Consider the following 21,737-nt stretch of genomic DNA (forward strand, 5'->3'; position numbering starts at 1 on the left):
GGCCACAGTCTCACGAGAGAGCAGGGGTAGTTATTCAGACACGAGGGATGTCTCTGGACCACCAGATGCCGCAAAGTCCACCTGGGGGAGGGCAGGAGGGGCGTTTTCTTGCTGGCTACATCCTGTCTCTTTTGGACCACCGTTCGCCCGTGAACCTGAACTCTGAGCACGTCCAGGCTCCATCATCTGAAGCAGCCACAGTCCCCGTCCCCGCACTTCAGCTGGGTCCAGGAATGAAAGCTTTGATGGGTCTGGGGCAATGGACCCCAAGCGCCAGAGGGCTTCCCATCACGGCAGCCCTCACCCCAGAGGTGGCCACGACGACGGGTGCAGTAACAGCAGCAGAGGCTGGCTTTATCCATATGGGACAGCAAGCCCAGGAGAAGCGGAGGGACCGAACCTGGGAAGGGGCGTTATCTTGATACGGTATTTTTTCCACCCACCATTAAACATCCAAGTCTTCATCCTGCAGTCACCCAAGGTCACGTCCATATAAACAGTATTTTTAATATAGTCTCTGCATCCTCCTTAGGCAGGATACTGTCCCACGGGCGTGCATGCTGGGTTGCTCGAGTCATGTCCGACTCTGTGTGATCCTATGGACTGTCCAAGGGATTCTCCAGGCAACAATAATGGAGTGAGTTACTATTTCCTACTCCAGGGGAACTTCTCAATCCAGGGATCAAACCCACGTCTCAGTCTCTCACACCTCCTGCATTGGCAGGCGAGTTCTTTACCACTAGGACTTGGAATAAAACAGCAGCGGCACCAAAAACCAGTTCAAAGGGGAAACAGCTTCTAGCGGACTGGGAGTTGTGAACAGCAGTGTGACTTGGTGAAGAAATAGAAATAGGCTTTTGGTGGCAACATGGAGAAAAATGTACACTTTTTTGCATTAATTCATTCAGTTTCAGTTCAGTTCAGTTCAGTCGCTCAGTCGTGTCTGACTCTTTGCGACCCCATGAATCACAGCACACCAGGCCTCCCTGTCCATCACAAACTCCCGGAGTTTACTCAAACACATGTCCATCGAGTCGGTGATGCCATCCAGCCATCTCATCCTCTGTCGTCCCCTTCTCCTCCTGCCCCCAATCCCTCCCAGCATCAGGGACTTTTCCAACGAGTCAACTCTTCACATGAGGTGGACAAAGTGTTGGAATTTCAGCTTCAGCATCAGTCCTTCCAGTGAACACCCAGGACTGGTCTGTTTTAGGATGGACTGGTTGGATTTCATTGCAGTCCAAGGGACTCTCAAGAGTCTTCTCCAACACCACAGTTCAAAAGCATCAATTTTTCGGCACTCAGCTTTCTTCACAGTCCAACTCTCACATCCATACATGACCACTGGAAAAACCATAGCCTTGACTAGATGGACTTTTGTTGGCAAAGTAATGTCTCTGCTTTTCAATATGCTATCTACCTTGGTCATAACTTTCCTTCCAAGGAGTAAGCGTCTTTTAATTTCATGGCTGCAGTCACCAACTGCAGTGATTTTGGAGCCCAAAAAAATAAAGTCAGACCCTGTTTTCACTGTTTCCCCATCTATTTGCCATGAAGTGATGGGACCAGATGCCATGATCTTACTTAGTTTTCTGAATGTTGAGCTTTAAGCCAACTTTTTCACTCTCCTCTTTCACTTTCATCAAGAGGCTTTTTAGGTCCTCTTCACTTTCTGCCATAAGGGTGGTGTCATCTGCATATCTGAGGTTATTGATATTTCTTCTGGCAATCTTGATTCCAGCTTGTTCTTCTTCCAGCCCAGCGTTTCTCATGATGTACTCTGCATATAAGTTAAATAAGCAGGGTGACAATATACAGCCTTGACGTACTCCTTTTCCTATTTGGAACCAGTCTGTTGTTCCATGTCCAGTTCTAAGTGTTGCTTCCTGACCTGAATATAGGTTTCTCAAGAGGCAGGTCAGATGGTCTGGTATGCCCATCTCTTTCAGAATTTTCCACAGTTTATTGTGATCCACACAGTCAAAGGCTTTGGCATAGTCATTCAGTTTAGACATCTGGAAAAGTGTTTGGTTTCCCTTATTATATATTTGACCTGTAAGCTTGTCATCAAACATCTTCATCACAAATAGAAATGCAATTGTATGTACTCAGCCATATAATCCTGATCTAGATGCTGCTAGAATATTTTGGGAAAATGAACCATATGCTATTAAATCTTTACTAAGAGCAAAAGCTCCCATAATTAAAATCAAAATAAAAAATTCTATATGCAGAATTTGATTGCCAGCAGGGTGAAAGAATACATTTAAAGCAAAGTAAGATGCAACAGTTAGAACTGGACATGGAACAATGGACTGGCTCAAAATTGGGAAAGGAGTATATCAAAGACATGAGTCTGAACAAACTCCGGGAGATAATGAAGGACAGGGAAGCCTCGTGTGCTGGAGTTGGTGGGGTTGCAAAGAGTCGGACACGACTAAGCAACTGAACAACAAAATGCTGGAAACAGTTTGCGGTTGGAAGCAGAAATTGCTCAGCACTCCCCCATCTCCTTTCCCTTAAAGGTCTCTCATCCCCTCACCTTCTATGTCCCTCAGTGATGCTGCCCAGGCAGTGGTAGGGGAGAGGAAGGAACATTCTAGCCTGGAGACAGAGACCCCAGGATCTACGCAAAAATCTCCTCCTCTTCAGACTTGGATGTTTATACCTATTTGTGTCACTGAAGGGCAGTGAAAAATTTAAACACAGCTGTTTTACTTATCACTCTCCTGGCCATAAATCAGTGTTCCTTCTAACGCACAAGGTGATCATAAAATAACTGAAACAATGGAAAATGGGAAGGCTGGAGGCGATTGTGTAAGGATATAATGTTTTTTTTTTTTTTTTTGATATAATGTTTTAATAAAAAGAATAAACACAAGATCCTGAGTAAAAATATCCAGAACAAGCAGGTGACCTTGAAAAGTAACAGGATTTTGAGAGCCACGGTTACTAAAACCCTATAAACATTTGCTTCAGTGCATAGTGGGAAATAAAACATGAGATAATCTTAACTCAAACCTTAAAAATAATATTTAATAACTTTCCACATAAAGACACAAACAAAACCATAGAATTTATTTTTACTTTATTAACAATGTGGCTTACAATTTTTTCAAGTAAAAAGGGGTTTTTTTTTCATTTAGAATAAAAATTAAAATATAACTCTGATATAGATTTTCATTTATTTACATGGAAACATATATACAGAATATAATCTTACAGCAAATCAATGACATGCCCTTTTGTCCTGCAAATTTCAAAAGTAAAAACACCAACTCTTCTCTTTTATGCACCAAAACAGACACAAGATATGAATCAAGTTCCAATACAAACTATTCAAACTGGAACGCAGAGCAGTAAAACAGCTTTCGACGGTCACGACTAGGGGTAGTTTATGCTTCTAGACCTCATGCAGGCTCCCATTCTGAACAACAAATGAGATGATCTTTTTTTTCTTGTCATTTAAAACATTTTTTGTCTTCAATCTCCCACTGTAAAGTGATTTTCAGCAAATGCCGATTAGAACTTTTTCTTCAACACATCCCTCTGGTCCACATGAAGCACCTGATCTGTCTGGCGATGCAGCTATTGACCTACTGGTCCTCACTGGTACCCAATCCTAGCCATTTTTAAAATAAAACCAGTAAGATAGAAAGCCTGCAGCTCAGGATACTGTGTTATTACCAATCCGCTAAACCAGAGATGCTTTACTTAACCAAAACCCAAGGCAGCACCGTGTTAGCACTTAGAATTTTTAGGTGAATTCAGTGGGTCAAAAATAGCCCAGATGGATACTGGTGCCTCGGGTTCAGGACCCATGCAAATCAACCCTAGCGATAAAAGTTATGAGAGTTGCCCAACGTAACAACTCAACCCAGCAAAGGAGTAAAGCAATTTCCAAAGAACTCTTGAACAGAAAAGAACAAGTGAAGGAAGAAAGAGAATCATGACACTGTAATTGTTGCCAATGGAGCTTCTCTTGTTATTCAGTTATTTCACAAGCGGTATGTATGCATCCCTAACAATTGTTTTTACCTTAAAAACTACAGCTACCTGAAAATTTATTATTTTTCCCTTCAAAAAACTGTACCCTTGGTCTCAGTTTTCTAGAGACAAAGGATAGAGCAGGACTTGGAGCCTAGATTCACCAAAAAAGCAATAGTGCTCAAACCACAAAGACTTTACTTAACGCAACTGTTTCTACAGTTCTATCTACAGAAATAAACACAAATGGGTATTTGACAAAATTAGTATGAAACTTCTAATGCTTCCAAAATGACGTCCTTAGATAGGGACATTTGGTTTAAGATAAAAAGCAAGTCTCAGAACTCACCTGATAACAACACTCCAGATTCTCTGACACACATTAAGGAAACTGAGACCAATCTTCAAAGGCTGATCAAAACCAACCTTCCAGAGACTGTCGTGTGGGCCAGTGTGAAAGATCTGAGTCATTCTAATTCATTGAGAAACAGATCAAACACAGGAAATCATCGTTCAAAAATTATCAAATAAGGCAGAGCAACCTAACAGCTATACAGCGCAAACTGGGAGTCAAACTTTGATCAAATGAACCTAATTTTAAAAGTGATGGATTTCTCCATATTATGCAACTTTGTGGTGAAGGAAACTGGGTTTTTGCTTTTTTTTTTTTGGTACACAAAAAATGAGCTCTTCTGTAATGGGGGTCATACCTTACTTACTCTTTCTAGGTTTACATTTTTGTGGATAAGAGATTTTCCTAACACATGACACAAACAGTCAAGAGATCAGAGGTCGACAGAAGCATCCTTAGCTTTAGGGTGGGACTGAGTGATGGACTCAGCCTTCGAGATGAGGTGCTACACTGCACAGACGGAAGCGTCTGCATCTCAGGCAGTTCCTGAAGGGACCAAGCAGTGTGGTGCGCAGAGGAGAGGACTCTGGTCCCAAAGCGTCTTCTGGGAGACTGCGGGGAGATGGCAGCATCTGGGGATGAAGAGGGAAGGGGGCATCGCTGGGTGGAGCATTTCCACCAAGAAGGGTTTATCCTAGGGGCCGTGGTGCGCTGGCGGCTACAGGTGTGAGATGAACTCTTCCCGCCACGAGGGACAGAAACACAGTAACGACACAGTCACGACAGGCAAACGTTCCTTGAAAACCGGCCGTTTCTCTGAGACGGAAGCTGGTGAACGGTGAACCCTACAGAGACAGGAACGCCACCGGACACTCTGCAGCTCAAGTCCCACTGACGGGAAGCGGCACAGAGCCAGCAGAGGATGCCCAGAGAGCTGGAGCCGGAGGGCGCGTGGGCAGCACTTGAAACGAAAAACATCTTCTTAACCCTGAAGAGTCTCCCGGCTCCCAGCAGGGCGGGCTGACGGCGCCCCGACGGCCCCAAGCTGCAGCTGGACCTCTCCCGGCCTGGCACGGCCGGGCCCCCACCAGGCACGCAGGTGGACAGGGCTGAGCCCTCAGAGACCGAGGACGAGGGGGGCTCTGGGCACCTGGCCCCTTGGGGAGAGGCCGCAGCCCCAGCAACAGCGGGGTGTCTTCCTCAGCTGCCAGGTGGGAGGCCTCCAGCCCCTCTGGGTGGGCTCCAGGGCTTACCCCCCACCCACGGGCGCCAGAGAGCACAGTGGTCCAGTGCAACCCACCCCAGAGCCATCCAGGGAGGGCACGAGAAGGCGACACTCATTCTGAAAGGGTGAGTGGCCCCCCGTCATCTGCACCCCAAGTGCAATGAGAAGAGCTCAGCTAGAAAAGGCCACAGTGAGGATCACAAGCGTGTCCGAGGCAGGAAAACCCCCAAGACCTTACAAGGAGGCCCTTCTCAAGTGGCTGACAGAGCTGACCTCCCTGGGACGGAGCGTTGAGGACAAAAGCCCGTGGCTGAGGAAACAAGAGGTGAAGAACAGAGAAGGGGCAGAAACTTGAGCTCAGAGAAGAGAAATCAAACCGCAGGCCAGGCCTGACTCCCCGTGGAACTGTCCGTACTCATGGGCCGAGAAGATGGGGCTCCTGGCCGAGGCACCCGGGCAACTCCACCTCCAAACGTTTAAACCTGCCTTAGGGCCAGTCACAGGGGAGACGACAGCCTCAACCACGAAATGCGTGTTTCCCCTTTTCATCAGTAATGGTGACAGATGATGACAAAAGGTTAGCCTCCGTGATTGAGCTTCTCAAGATCTGACAGGATGCCGGGCCTCTGTATGTTGCAGAAATACAAGCAGCTCATCAGCCCACCCAGGACGTTATTCCTGGAACTGTTGACACTCTCATCAAAGAGAAAAGGTCAAAGTAATAAAGGAAGAGAAGGCTGTGCACCCCTGCCTCTCCGGGGCAATGTGGAGGCCCAGCTTCCGCGCACAAGTTTAAAAAGGCATTTAAGCAACAACCAGCCCAGAAGACAATGGTCCATTTGGGACTGCAGGGTGCACGTGGACAAGTGCCTGGTTCCAGAGACCAGCTGGCTCCTGGAGCCACGATCTTTCTATAAATGATGGGACCCACTTAATGAAAACTGCCAAGAGACATCCCAAGTAAACCAGAGGCAGGGTAGGCTGCAGCTGTTGCGCGGTCACTCTCTTTGTCTCATTCTGGCCAATCCAGACTCTCCCCTGACAGCCGGAGCAGGCTGGGGACAAGGGGACCCACGTCCCCGCCACATCGTAAGAGTTCACACCTGTCGATTTACTGGAAGGAGGTCCAGAGTGATTCAACATCAGCCCAGAAGACGGGGTCAGTCACTGGCTGACCCAGGGGCACGTGTGCCTCTGCCTCTGCAGAGGTGACCAAGGTGGGACTCAGAGGGGACCTCCCCGGGAGACCCGGGGCAGGGACCCCTCTCAGGGGAGGAGCATCAGCAGCTTTCCCCAGTCTCCCCCCGGCTTTGCTCTCCGGAATGAAGCTCTGCCTTCAATGCACAATTCAAGATGCCCCAAAAGATGCGAGGAGTCCCTCTTCCATCCGGTCATGGTTATTCAGAACGTGGGGGACCTTGAAGGTTCCAAGGTCGGCAAGGAACGCCTTCCACAGGACAGCAAGCACGTCCCCTCCCTGAAGGCTCCCTGGATGCCCACCTCCCCACTGTGACATGCTCCTTCTCCCTTCACTGCCCAACAGGCAGAGTCCCTTTTCCGCTGTCATCCGAAAGATCGCCCAGAGCCGTGCGTGAGAAATGAGCTGCCACCAGACCAAACTGCGGTGACAGCCACGCGTATCGACCTGAAAGAAGCACCTATGGAGGCACTTGGGGTACAAGGACAGTGAAGTCACCGGAAGACCTCCTTCCGGGTCACGACGGAAAAGACATCAGCTGTGCCAGGTTTTTGAAGCATGGGCCTTGGCTTAGGAAGCTGCCTGGTTTGGGGTGGGAGAAAGATGGGGTGTGGTCTACAGAGACGCAGGTCCACACCCGTAGGGTCTGAGTGGTAACTCACACCCTGCAGGACCACGGCTGTGGGCTTGGGTGCTCTGCAAACGCGGAAATGTCAAGCAGGCTGGTGGGCGGAGGAGGCCCTCGCGTGGACACCTGTTGGATGCACCATCACGCACGTCTGGGGAAAACAGAAGTTCCAGTCCGGGAAACCTCCTGAGACCCAAGACGCGGCATTCGCCGGGCCGGCAGGCAGCCTGGGAGCGGGCGGGGTCAGTTGGCATACTGGGCGTAGAAGGCCACCTTGACCCGCTCAATCTGGTGGCAAAGCTTGATGGCGGGGCCCAGCTTCAGCTCCATGCACTCCTGCACCGTGGGGAGCGTCAGCAACAGGAGCGCCTGCCCGTCGATGTCCTGCTGGGAGAGAGAGCAGGTTAGAGCCAAGACGGCAATTTGGCTTGACGGCTGCCTAACCCCTTGTTGAGAAAACATTTCTGCTAAAAGAACACTGGCTACTGTGAAATTCACCAGCCCGGACTGGAAGGGACGGAGGGCTGGACTCGGCTGTCCCCAAGGTCCAGCCCTTGGGGCTGTGGTGGGCAAGCCCCCCAGCCCCCAGGTCCAGCCCGTCCTGGGCTGTGGTGCCCCCCCGCTGCTCTGCGGTGACTCTCTGAGCCCTGAAAAGGGCTCTCCACCAACAGGAGACCGGCCGTGACAGCTCCCATCAGGAGGGCGGAGACGCCGTTAACCACACAACGCGATCCTCCGTAGAACACGTGCGCTTAAGACACGCGTGTGCACGCACACCCTTACATCTGTGACTTGCGTCAGCCAGAATGAGGCCTGAGCTCTGTCTTATTTAGCTTTCTGCATCCATACACAGGGGCCCCACGATGGAGAGACTCACTCAGTGGTGGGTGAGCCGCAGTCACTGCAGAAAGAAGAGCAAGGCTCAGCCCGAGGCTTCAGGACCCCCCCTCGGGCAGCTCTGCTCCTTGACCAGCCTGCTTCCCGTAAGAACCAGGTTTATTTATCCAGACTTTGTTTGACTGGGCTACTGAGTGTCACTGCAACCCCTTCCAGGGCACCCAGCCTTCACATTCGGAGGAAACGGGTGAGGGTCTGAGAGCCTGCAGGCCCGAGGTAACCACAGAGGTTGTGGGGGGCAGGAGCAGACACCCTGGGATCCTGCCACCCGGGGAAGCGGAAGCCTTGGGGCTGCCAGGGAGGCAGTAGCCACAGCACTGAGGCAGGCGGCACCTCGGCAGGGGTCAGGGAGTTTCACAAAGGCAGTGTTTGTTCTTAAACTGCTGGCTTACTTAGCTGTTCTGCAAACCTCTAAAGCAAAAAAAAAAAAAAACCCACCCTAAATTCATAAATTAATTTTAGGGGAGGTGCTATAAGCCTCTTGGCTTCCCTGGTAGCTCAGCTTGTAAAAGAATCCTCCTGCAATGCAGGAGACCTGGGTTCGATCCCTGGGTCAGGAAGATCCCCTGGAGGAGGGCATGGCTACCCACTCCAATATTCCACCATGGACAGAGGGGCCTCACGCACTACAGCCCATGGCGTGGCTAAGACTCGGACAAAATATATATAGAACTAGTTGTATGTCAGCCCCCAGAGAAGATGCAGGAGACACAAAATGAGTGAGACGGGCTTTATCCTGCAGCCCGAGAATGGACAAGGAGCCACCCAGGGCACAGATGAGAAAGGTTGCATTACCAGAGATGCTGGGGGGCCAGGGACAGCCTCGTGCTGAACTGTCTGTCAAAGCAGGGAGCCAAGCCGGGTGCGGGGTCTTTGCTGCCCCGGCTCTATCCTCAGCACCCAGAGCAGTTCCCGCTGCCACAGAACAGGGGCTCACTGAACACGCGCCAGGAGAACGCACGCGAAGAACTGGCCATGATGAACACGAAAGTCCAAAGGTGGGGAAAGGAAATGATAAAGAAAGAGTCTGGAGGGTGAGCAGAAATGGAGGAGAAGCAATTTGGGCAGTTTGCTTACTGCACGACTGTGATTCACAAAAGGTGAGTGATTGTCAAAATTTTATGAGTTTTGTGTTTTTATAGATGTGTGGCGGTTTCCTATATAATGTACATGTTTGCAGCATGAAATTATAGAGTATAGGTTTTTTAAGCAGCTGCTGTAACATTTCAGAATTAAAAAGCATATATTCTGGCAACAGGAAACTTGCAATTTTTGTAAAAGCTCCTTGTGATTATGACAGTCTCTGAATTTACCACTCAGAATTAGGGGAGGGAAGGCGTGTGGCTGTGATTCCATGTGCTGTGAATTCTCACACAGGCTAAACCTCCAGCTCCTCCTTGTTCACCTAAAAACTCATCCAACACCTGAAGTGACCCCCTGGAGGCCTCATCAAATCAGAGCTGCGGCATTTGGGCTCAAAGTGAAAGAACAAATTAGTAATTGAAGGTCTGAGTGAACAAAAAAACCCGCAAGTGCCCAGAGACGTCAGGCAGCCCCACGAACAACGGCCTTCTACTGTGACAGATGAAATGGCCTTACGTAGACGTTAAATAGAAACAAGGATGCGATCAACTAAATTCTACCTATTTTTCTCTCTGTAAGAGAAATAAGTAGGGACACAGGGCCAAGTCTCTCAGTGATGTGAGAAGATGCGCCTTATTGATCCTAAGAGTGGCCAAGTGTCAGGAATGTTTTAGACGTCTTAACTTGGGAAGGCACGAAACTTTGTGACATTTTACTATAAACAGGGATTAAAGTCTAATGAAGGATGGCTCAGGATAAGCAGTATTTTAGCCTCTTCCTCAAATCAGCTCTGTTTTCGCTTCCTTGCTTATTACCAGATATTTAGAAAAGGAATCAACACTGAATCCGATGAACAGTGATGAAAGCAGTGTTCAGTAAAACGCAGGGGGCCTGAGGGTTTCTGCCTCTGAGAAGATCAAGTAGACTTTTCTCTATTTTTCCAGAGATGTGAAAGCCCTGGGGGTTACAAATAAGACAAACACAGGAACACTCGGAGGGGTGGAGAGAGGAACAAGACCAGCCAGGGACATGGGACCCCAGATGCAACCCGGTGGCCAGAGCTCAGGCTTCTGTTAGTCGGCTGCCCTCCTGTGACTTTAGGATTGTTGCCGTTCAGTCACTCAGCCGTGTCCGACTCTCTGCGACCCTGTGGACCGCAGCACGGCAGGCTTCCCTGTCCTCCACTGTCTCTCAGAGTTTGCTCAAACTCGAGTCCTATGACTTTACTACTCAACAAGCAGGCAGTCCAGAAGTGCCAACGGGCACCGATGAAGCAACCCAACCAAAGCCTCTGCTCTCTCTCCTGGAAGATGGAGCTGGGAAGACAGAAGCCTCTCAGACAACAGCTGCTTGACTGCAGGACAAGCGTCCCCCACCCGCCAGCAAAGGCAAAGCCGGGAGCACTGACCACCAGCCTGGCCAGGCCACCTAAGACCCCCCCACAGGGTATCCGAGAACACCCAGGGAAACCTGAGATGTCATCTCCATCAGATGTCAGAGCCCCCACAGGGGTGCTGGTGGGACCACGTGTGGAGCTTCCATACTCTGCCCCCAGTGACGACAAGGCCCTTCCCCCTGGCGTGGCCGACTCCCAGGAAGCCAGCTGACACAGAAGACCCAGGACAGAAGCCCATACCTGCTCCTGAAATATCTTGGCCAGGGGCGCGCAGTCCGTCAGCTTGATGAACCTCACCACATCCGTCACCGACCACTCCAGGGGGTTGCTCTCCAGAACCAACCTCTCCTCCTCCTCCTGCTTCACATCCTGCAGACAGAAGGGAAGCGAGAGGTCTTTTCATTGCCTCCCAGATGGTGGGACACTCTCTGAACCCAGCGGGCTGCATCCGGACTTCCTGGACCGCACACAGCCTCCTCACTGGGCACCCGGGCAGACACAGATACAGCCAGTGTCCAGGGAGGCGCTAAGCAACTCGTCTGGGCTGTGACTTTGCTTCTAAGACTTGTGCGTCTTTAGAGGTAATTAAAAAAAAGAAAACAAGGCGTGGCGATGGTGACTGTGACTCCCAAGCTCAGGAGGTCTGGGGCCAGCTCGTCACTGGCTCCGTCCCCGATGGTCAAGAAGTGGCAGGAGCCGGTGACTGGACGAGAGGCCGCTCTGCCCCCATGGACGTGTGTGATGCTGGTGCCAGCGACCTGCCAGCTGACTGTGTAACACGTGGGTTCAGGGGAGACCTGACACCCCGACTACACATTTTATAGCATCATAAGGTCTCCTAAAGAGGGAAAGCCCAGGGTTTAATAGGACCATGAGGACTTGCTGTCTGTTCCCCTGACAAGAGTCCCTGTGGCTTTCAAGTCTTCCCCAGAACCCCATCCTGAGGCTCACTGCCCCCTTCATTGGATGCGGAGTCACCAGGATTTCTGGCCCCGATTCAGGAACTCAGCGGGAGCAGCTGCTAGAGATTTATCTTAAAGTAGGGGCCCAAGTGCACCTGGAGTTGTCCCCACTGGGGACACCAGACAAGCCAGTCCATGCAACCCATGCTTCACCTCTGCTGCCTCCTGGCTGGCAGCCGGGCTCCGGGGGGCCCCTTCGGCCTGGGGGGTGGCCGGCGCCCTCCGGGCCCTGCGCGTCCTCTCCACGGGGACCCGGCGCTCGGCCTCCACGCTGCTCCGCAGGGTCACGGCCCTCCGGGGCCGGGTGGAGGGCACCTCGGCCGAGGACGTGTCTGTCTGGTCATCACGGATCTCGGAGCCGGTCTCCTCACTCCCAGAGTCATCGTCCACAGCGTCTGCATCCTCCTCTTCGCTCTCCTAGGGGGATGGGAGGTACACTGAGGCGGCAGAGAAGGCAGGAGGGGGCCTGCCACTCCCCACAGAACCTCCCCTGCCTGGCACCCGCGCCGCCCCCCTCGTGAGGTTTGTCCAAAGAGGCCCAGAAGACGGACCCCAGGGTCCCACCCAGGGCCCCAGTAGCACCTCTGTCTGCCAGAGACGCTGCAGTGTTAAGTCTATTCTACAAGTAAGACAGGGTACCGGCTCATGATCCCCACTGCTCAGCATCAAACCACGGCCTCGGTATCAGCAGTGAAGCTGCAGCTCTGCGTCCCGATCTACTGTCAGCAGCGTCTGAGCCGGACGTACCTCTCCGGAGCCTGTGGCCAAGTCCACAGCAGACGACCTCCGCTTCTTCTGCACAAACATGGATTTTCGTCGCTTCCTACGCCTGGTCGGTTTAGGGTGTCCACTCTCAACGCGGCTTTCCCCAATCGGGGGCTTGCTGATCTTCCTTCTCTTCCCGTAATAGTAAGCTAGAGAGAGAGATGGTTAAAATCGTTGTTAAAAGGTTACATCCAGGGCTTATGTGGAGGAAGAGGGAGGGAGGAAAGATGGAAAATGAAAGAGAGGGAGAGGGAAGTGAGAGAGAGAGAGGAAATCAACAATGGAGATGAAGCTTCACATCCCATCCGCATCTCGGGAAACAATTCTGACAAAACGGCTCACAGGGAGGAACCCTGTCTCAATGCCCTTGTGGTCACAGGTATCAAGGGCAGAAGTGGTCCCTCTCAGAACTGGCGGTGAACACGCAGGCCAAATTAACGGGGCATCTTTTTACTTTTCAAATAGTGTTCCTTACCTGTTATTCTTCACTCCTTCAGTGGACACTTTCCTTACTTCTGAATTCAACAGCAGAGCTATATGTCTGTGTTAGAAAATTTCTCACCAAATTTCAATGATATTGATGCATTTTATAAGTTGAATGTCTAATCAACTAATTAAAACTGACTGCAATCCAGTTTTCAATTATGATCACCATCCAGAACGCTTCCTCAATTAACTGAAGCTTCAACTGTTCTGTATGGAGCTCTCATAAAAGAACCAAATGCACCAAAGGAAGCTTTATCTAACAACTGGAGGCATCAGAAAGAAAACACCAAACGCACCCAGGTGACAGACGGGGGTCCACACGTCTCCAAGCTGCTGTACCGCGGAGGAAAGTCACCAGCCTTCAGACTGCAATTTTCTCAGATGCAAAATGACCAACCAAAACTGTCTATTTCCAGTAGGTCCATAAACTAGGTCCATAAAGATGGCGTTTATAAAAACCGTCGAGAAACCCACCCATGGGTTAAGTGAACAAACACTTATACATTAGTGTCTGATACCCAGAGAGAACCATGGTGCAGCTCGTCCAGGACCGTGGTCCCAAAAGAACCAGAGACACCCCCCTCCCATTCCTTACACCAGGAGAGAAACGCACGAGTATCTACCAAGCAAACCTTAAAGAATTCTCCTGCAGCTACTCCTATGGAAAGCTATTCGAAAGGTCTGGAAGCCCACCAACTACATCACCCTACAGTGCAGACCCACAGGTCGCTGTTCCTTTCGCTTTCCACTTACTGTATTTGGTTTTGGTGTGGATAGAGCAGTTCTCCGGGCAGTTTTCAGAAACCAGCACAGGACTGAACAAATTTGGACAGCACTCGAGCTTGGCACAGACCCGGCGGCAGAAGTCCGCTACCTGGTCGGATGTGCGGACGATCTTGGCCACAGCCCGGTATGTTTTGCCTCTGTACCTGGAAACAGAGAAGGAAAGATGATAAAGAGACCACGGGCTTGCTGATCTACTCCACACAGTGGATTCCGAAGCAGCGCATTTGCTTGCTAACAACAGGGTGGGCTGTGTGTGGTTTCTCTTCCATTTGCTTTCATTGTTCCTTATGAGCTCACAGAACTGTTTTTAATAAATGCCCAGTCCTGTGGGCAATGTTCGTGGTGACCACACGCATGGTCACTGACACCCACAGAGAACCCGGGATCCCGAAAAAAAGGCTTCCACCCGGTGCCTTATACTAGTGACTGAAGTCAATCACTCCGTCATGTCTGACTCTTTGTGATCCCATGGACTGCAGCCCACCAGGCTCCTCTGTCCATAGGATTCTCCAGGCAAGAATACCGGAGTGGGGAGCCATTCCCTTCTCCAGGGGATCTTCCTGACTCAGGGATCGAACCTGGGTCTTCTGCATTGTAGGCAGATTCTTTACCATCTGAACCGCCAGAGAAGCCCATTCTCACCACGGTATACATAACTGAACACCCCTCCAGAATGCTTCTGGAATCCAGTGTCATTCATGGCTCAAGACTCTTGAGAAAAAACTTTCTCCTGCCCAAGAAAAACCGCATGAAATCACCAATGTAAAACTAGAACCCAGATCTTCTGAAAAGCAGGTTGGATGGCTTCCTGTCTTAAAAATAGGTACTGCAGCCCTCATTCAAGTGCTTAGGATTAACAATGCTGTAAATCACCCTGGCTGAAAAGGTAAGTTCTTGGAAATAGGTTTGAGTCACCTTTCAACACAGTTTTTAAAACTACCATTGGTACAAAATGGTTACAAATTTCTCAGCTGGCAACAGATCCCAGGTCTTCATTTAATTCACACCTCACTAAACTTAAGAGTCCACTGAGATGAGGACCCATCAAAACAACTGGGACGATTAAGCTCTGCCCTTGATGGACCTCCTAATTGTTAAGTGGAAACCCTGAACGATAACTGATTTTCCAGGAAAGAGGCACAGAGTGGTAACTCTGGCTGGGAACACTCGTGTTAGTTTTAGGAAAAACTGCCGGAGAGAAAGAAGCACCAGGGAGGCCAGCCTTGGCAGTTTCCACATCAGCAGGGCCCCCTGCTCTGTTACACACTTGCGTACCGATCTCCCTCGACTTCTGATGGGGGCTGTGTTCATCCCTCGGTCGTGTCCGACTTTGTGATTCCACGGACTGTAGCCCACCAGGCTCCTCTGTCCATGGGATTCCCCAGGCAAGGATACTGGAGTGGGTTGCCATTTCCGTCTCCAGGGGATCTTTCCGACCCAGGGATGGAACCTGTCTCTCCTGCATTGCAGGTAGATTCTTTATACCACTTGGGTTACCTGGGAAGCCTCCTCTGATTGAGGTTACATCCCAATAAACCCATCTTATGTTGAAAATGTCCTACATTGAAAATGCAATGTATTAATAATACATCTAATGTATCAAACCTCACAGCTTCACCTGCCCACCATAAATGTGCTCAGGAAACTCACATTAGCCTATGGTTGGGCAAGACCATCTGACATAAAGCCTATTTCATGATAAAGTGTTGAATATCACGTGTAATTAACTGACAACAGAAGTGAAAAACAGAAGGGTTGTCTGTGTCCAGGACAGTTGGAAGAGTTCAGGTTGTTCACCCTCGTGGTCTCGTGGCTGACAGGGGAACCATGGCCTCTACCCACTACCCCAGACGACAGGGCAGCACAGAAGCCCGGGGAAGATCAACAGGCTCATGTCCAAGTACAGTTTCAGCTGAACGCGTGTCACTTTCACAACATCGTAAAGCTGAAAAATCAAGCTGAACCATCTTCAGTCTAGTGGTGGGCCGGTCTCCAACACTCAGCCTCAAAACACGGCAGGAACCACAGGCAATTTGTACGAAGGAAAGTATAATATGAGATCGTCACTGCTGCAATTTGTGAATTAGATATTTCATGCTCAAAACCTAGATCTGGTTCACTAAGAACAGTGGGAGAGATAAGCTGCTTTGAGTTTATGTCAACTTGTTTTTCCTTTCCTGTCCTTCTGAAGGCTCAACAACTATATGCCAGTGACATTCTTCTATAGGTGGGGCAGGTGGCCGCAGCTCAAAAGCAGGGGCCAGCGCCTCTCACTTTATCCCACAGTGTGAGCCCAGAGGGACAACACATCGCCGCGGGAGTTTATTCAGTGCCCAGCAAGGCTGCTGTAAACCTTAACATGAGGTTTCTGAAGCACATACGACAAGTTCTCTGAAGAAAAAGGGGGAAATGTTGAATGGGACCGTCAGCCAGGCCGCAGCAGACACAAGTAACACTCCTGGAAGGAAGGAGGGAACGAGGAAAAGGTCACGGGGGGAGGGGGGATGTGATGAGGTGCAAGGATGATGAAAAAGATGGGGAGGAGAGAGCCGCAGGAGGACACGGGGGGAGAGCAGACCCTCGGGTCAGATGGTCCTCAGAGAGGAGCGCTGGCTACATTTCTGCTTTCTCAAGGCTTCTTCCTCTTCCTCCCACAGCGTGGCTGCATTACCAAGGTTCCAGAGAAATCTGCGTGTGAGAGAGGAGTCCGCTGAGGGGACGGGGTGCTGAGCTAACATGGGTGTCAGACGCACACTCTTGAAACAGGACAGGAAGGGAGAGGACCTCAGAGGGACTGGCTCCCTGACGGCCACATAGGGATCTTTGCAGACCCCACAGTGCACAGAAAGACTATCTGAAGAGGAAAATGGCTCACCATTCAACAGATGCAGAAAGAAGCTTTCTCGGAGATTCCGTTATCGAACTCAAAGCAGAAACTTCAGAGAAACAAGAATCATCATTAAATCCCCTCTTTGGGGCATAAATCCCAGGGGTAAACCTACCATAAATCTCCTCCTGGAGAAGTTCCATTACCTTGAAGAAGAAAGACCATGCCTGCCTGCATAAACTATCCAGAACTTTCTTATCTCCCAGTTTTTCTCTTAAAATCCCATTTTTATTTCCCAAAGAAACCTATCTGTTCTTCCCCTAGAGGCCTTTTCTTCCCACTCCATTCCCCCTACTAGGTTATGTCTGACGTAGGTGTAATTTCCAAACCTCAGCACAGAGCACTCTCGCGTGTGCATGCATCCCACCAGCAAAGAAATGGTTTTTGTATTTTGCTATCTTTTGTCAGTTTAGTTTACAGGCTCCCAGGCACTGAACCTAAGAGGGTAGATAAAGGGGTTCCTCCCCACCCAGCATCAATAAGGAAGTGTGTTCCAATAACTTCCTACCAACTAAAGATTTACATCCATGTGTGAGTGCAAAATAATGCTCAAAATTCTCCAAGTCAGGCTTCAACAGTACATGAACCAAGAAATTCCAGATGTTCAAGGTGGATTTAGAAAAGGCAGAGGAACCAGAGATCAAATTGCCAACGTCTGCTGGACCATCAAAAAAGCAATAGAGTTTCAGAAAAACATCTATTTCTGCTTTATTGACTACGCCAAAGCCTTCGACTGTGTGGATCACAATAAACTGTGAAAAATTCTTCAAGAGATGGGAATACCAGACAATCTTACCTGCCTCCTGAGAAATCTGGGTGCAGGTGAAGTAGCAACAGTTAAAACTGGGCATGGACCAACAGACTGGTTCCAAATAGGAAAAGGAGTATGTCAAGGCTGTATATTGTCACCCTGCTAATTTAACTTATATGCAGAGTACATCATGAGAAACGCTGGGCTGGATGAAGCACAAGTTGGAATCAAGATTGCTGGGAGAAACATCAATAACCTCAGATATCCAAATGACACCACCCTTATGGCAGAGAGTGAAGAAGAATGAAAGAGTCTCTTAATGAAAGTGAAAGAGGAGAGTGAAAAAAAAGGTTGGCTTAAAACTCAACATTCAAAAAACAAAGATCATGGCATCCGGTCACATCATTTCATGGCAAATAGATGGGAATACAATGGAAACAGTGACAGATTTTATTTGCTTTGGTTCCAAAATCACTGCAGATGGTGATTGCAGCCATGAAATTAAAAGATGCTTGCTGCCTGGTAGAAAAGCTATGACCAACCTAGATAGCATATTAAAATCAGAGACAAACTGTCTCTTCCCTTTCAGTTAAGAGTTGAGAAAATCAAAATGGGCCTTGAGTCAAAAAGAAATACAGAATGAAAACACCGAAGCTAGTTCAAGCAGAATGATTTCAATGTGGTCGAAGTTCTATCATTCATCTACAAAATGATCCATATTGGGACCTTTAAAAGAAAAAAATTGTGATGCAAGATTTACTTGTGACAGAAATATGACAATGGAGAATAAGATTCCAGTCAAGCTGAATTTACATTCTGAAATATTTACGGAAGAATTAAAAGGGAAAAAAAGATGATGACTGAAGAAAGAAGGATGCTTGGCCAGCTATGAGAAAAATCCCTCTTCTCATTAGAAGTCAACAGTAGGGGATGGCCCCAATTTCTTTCAAAACAAAGTTTGTATTTCCTTGGTCATGTCTTCTTAATCTAAAACGCAGGTCTAGAAAATGCAAGATATTTAAGATCTTAAGATACTCGACTCCTCAGAAATTTCTCTCTTCTTTCTTGATTCCTGTATTTCAAGTTATGGGAACTCTATGTGATAAACGGGGTGTGTATTTATTTTACAAAAGACAATCCTGATTCAGAACACCCCCAGCTGGTCTGTGTGACCCAGAAATGTTGTGCCCAATCTTGATGAATTTACTACGCACCAAAAATTCAGTCTTCTCTTTAGAAACTGGCTCACCTGCTTGCTTATCATGTTTGCAGCATACATTTTCAGGAGAGCAGATTTCTCAAATCTGAGTGAAGTAAAAATTAACATGAACAGACAGTATCTTTTTCAGTGAAAAGTCTCTCAGGGAATTCTTTTGCAAATAATTCTCCTCGATAGCCAAGTATTACATCTTACCATTCATTAAGGTATGGGCATGAATAAATGCCCCTGAAAAAGTAAAATAAATGAAAACACATGCAAAATTAGTCATTGCTTGTGAGAAAATGAACCAAAACATCACTGCCATAGAGCTGAACACGACTCACCTAAGGATAAAGATTTGGCTTTATCTGATTTTATCCCCTTGTTTCTGCCTAAATGATTAAGAAATCTAATTCACTCAAAAATTACATCAAGATATTTCCTCTTTAAGTATTCTACATAACTGTAACAAAAGACTGGGAAAATCCATTAAAACTCCACCCAGCTTTTATAAAGACTGTCACAAAAGTCATTCACACAAGAACTAACTGTCTTTTCTTCCCCCTCAGGAAGATTCTATATACATTTTGGAAAACATGTGTAAATGTCTCTAAATGCAGAGGATAGGAATTCTTTTAAATCCTCCTAAGGTATAGCCAGGCGTAGCCTAAATTCTTTCTCCTAATATTCAAAATAATATAGGTTGATTTAGTGATGTCAGTTCCCCAGAAACAAGCAACTTTCTCATCTAGAACTGCTGAAGTGAGCTACACTAGTATCCCTTTTTCCCTTTTCAACAGAGTTATTCCTGGTTTTGCCTTTCAATCCATGTTGTAGACTCATTATACGATAGACTCATACAGTCTTCAAATAGTTCAATAATCTGTTCTGGTATAAAGATATGCAGGCATGCTAAGTCACTTCAGTCGCTTCACAAAGGCATGCTAAGACCCTTGTGACCCCTATGGACTGCAGCCCACCAGTTGTTGGATAAATAGGCAAGAATTGCTGGGGGAAAACAATAGATGACAGTGTTTATTTTTCTTCTATTTATGGGTCAAATCTTGTCACTACTGTCCATGGGGTTCTCAGGAGTCATATACAGATGTGAGAGCTGGACCATAAAGAAGGCTGAGTGCCAAAGAATTCATGCTTTCGAACTGTGGTGCTGGAGAAGACTCTTGAGAGTCCCTTGGACTGCAAGGAGACCAAACCAGTTCATCCTTAAGGAAATCAACCCTGAATATTCATTGGAAGGACTGATGCTGAAGCTGGAGCTCCAATACTTTGGCCACTTGATGTTGACGAGACGACTCACTGGAAAAGACTATAATGCTAGGGAAGACTCACGCTAAAAGAAGGCGGTGGAACAGGTTACAGATTGCATCACTGTTTCAACAGACATGAATCTGAGCAAACTCCAGGAGATTGTGAAGGATAGGGAAGCCTGGCGTGCTGCAGTCCACGGGGTCACATAGAGTCGGACGTGACTTAGGGACTGAACAAAAACAACCTTGTCAATGTCACCCCCACCTTCTTACATAAATAGGTCTTTTCAGAAGAGGAAAAATCCAATCAGAACCCCCAGATGTTAAGTGCCAGCATTTGCAAAATCCTATGGATGAAGAGCTCATATTATTTCTTCCTGAGAACACTCTCTGTGATGTTATAATTTGAGGACCACAGCCAAGACAAGTAAATGCATTAAAGCAGTTCTCCCCCTTGCTGAGTTAATTTATTCATGACAGAAAGCATTTCAGCCTTTCAGCAAAATGGGAAGAAGTCAACTCTCCTCCCATTCACACCAATGAAAACATCAATGTTATCAAGATCTAAAAAAGTTGTCGTTTCACATCAGAAGGAAAGAGGTGAATCAACACATAGTATTATAAGGGGTGTTCCCGCTGACTACAAATCTGTCATCATTAGCAGCTGCTTTGAGATGCTGCTCTGATTCAGGCGCTTGAAACCCACTTCAGACGCACATTTTCTCATTACAAGTTGCTGTGTAAGATTCCGCTAAGGCACATGCTGTCGTGTTTGATATAATCGGTAACACGCTGCCTTTACAAGGCAGCAAGGCTGGGTCACACTGTGTCTGTTCTGATTGTGTCAGGCTGGTTTCATAAAAGCTCTGATTGACTTGGGAACATGAAAATGAGTGCAAACAGTGCAAAATAAACTCTCCCTGTCACTTTGGGAATTTGGAGAGAGTTTCTGGCTTGCTTAGGGAGCCGGGGAGATTTTAATGGAATTTAAGATTGCTGTACTTTTACTATTTCAATATCCTTAGGTATATTTTAGAGGTATTGAATTTTACAGAAAAATTTTAAAACTAGAAATAAGAAGGGCTTTCTGTGTAAATACTTGCCCGGGTTACCTGCCACTACAACCAGTAGGAACTGACCTTGGAAGAAAACAGTATGTGGCTAAGGACCACCAACTTACATAAAGTAGAAAAATAAAGATTATTAGATTTGAAAATAACATGTTTTGTTTTGGGGGGGCTATAGGTGAAACTCATTTAAATATTCCTTGGAAAAGAAGGGAAGGGTGAAATATGGTGTTCTTCATCAACATGATGCTTCCAACAGCTCAACACTCTCCTTATTTACATGTATTATATATTCCCTTTAACTTCTGTGATTTTGCAGAGTACTGTTGGACCTTAGATGACTTTTATTGTATCTAAAATTATAGAGATGCTCAAAAAAGACACAAGGAAAGGTTGATTAACTAACAATGAATAATAATAAATAATAATAACCTAACAATGAATGCAAAATAACCACAAATTTCGCCACTCAGTCCTCATGTAAGTTAACTCCAGAAGAAAACTGCTGGTCATAGAAATTATTCAGAATTCTTCAATTTTCACTATTTTCTCTAAAAGAGGACTTAGGTATGCTCTAGCCATTGAAAAGTAGTTCACTGTTTAAAACAACATCATTTTCCAAATGTTACAGCAAAATGCAGTCTTAGGATGCCATGATACAGGAAGTGGACCCGTGAAAATGTATTCCACTGGAAAAGAATTAAGTGAATATTAAAAGCCCTCTGAGACCATCAAAGCAATTATTAAACATCAAGCTATTTTGAGAAATCGGTCTTTTTCTATCCATCTCTTAAAGAA

The 21,737-nt window shown here is 47.6% G+C and overlaps 1 protein-coding gene across 7 annotated transcripts in view; it reads right to left on the bottom strand.

Moving 5' to 3' along the window:
* Positions 1–3,073: 3,073 nt before the first annotated feature.
* The window catches only part of SFMBT2 (Scm like with four mbt domains 2), a 173,586-nt gene continuing 154,922 nt past the window's right edge, over positions 3,074–21,737 (bottom strand). For all 7 annotated transcript variants that reach the window (XM_043882854.1, XM_043882852.1, XM_043882851.1 and 4 more), the window contains 5 exons: positions 13,733–13,908; positions 12,476–12,642; positions 11,882–12,145; positions 11,007–11,135; positions 3,074–7,774 (listed from right to left, as the gene is read on the bottom strand). In XM_043882854.1, the coding sequence (XP_043738789.1) occupies positions 7,634–7,774; positions 11,007–11,135; positions 11,882–12,145; positions 12,476–12,642; positions 13,733–13,908 (877 nt within the window). In that variant the 3' untranslated portion in view covers positions 3,074–7,633. The remainder of the gene's footprint in view (positions 7,775–11,006; positions 11,136–11,881; positions 12,146–12,475; positions 12,643–13,732; positions 13,909–21,737) is intronic.

The sequence above is a fragment of the Cervus elaphus genome, chromosome 23, assembly GCF_910594005.1.
Source record: "Cervus elaphus chromosome 23, mCerEla1.1, whole genome shotgun sequence".
In the NCBI taxonomy this organism is placed as follows: domain Eukaryota; kingdom Metazoa; phylum Chordata; class Mammalia; order Artiodactyla; family Cervidae; genus Cervus; species Cervus elaphus.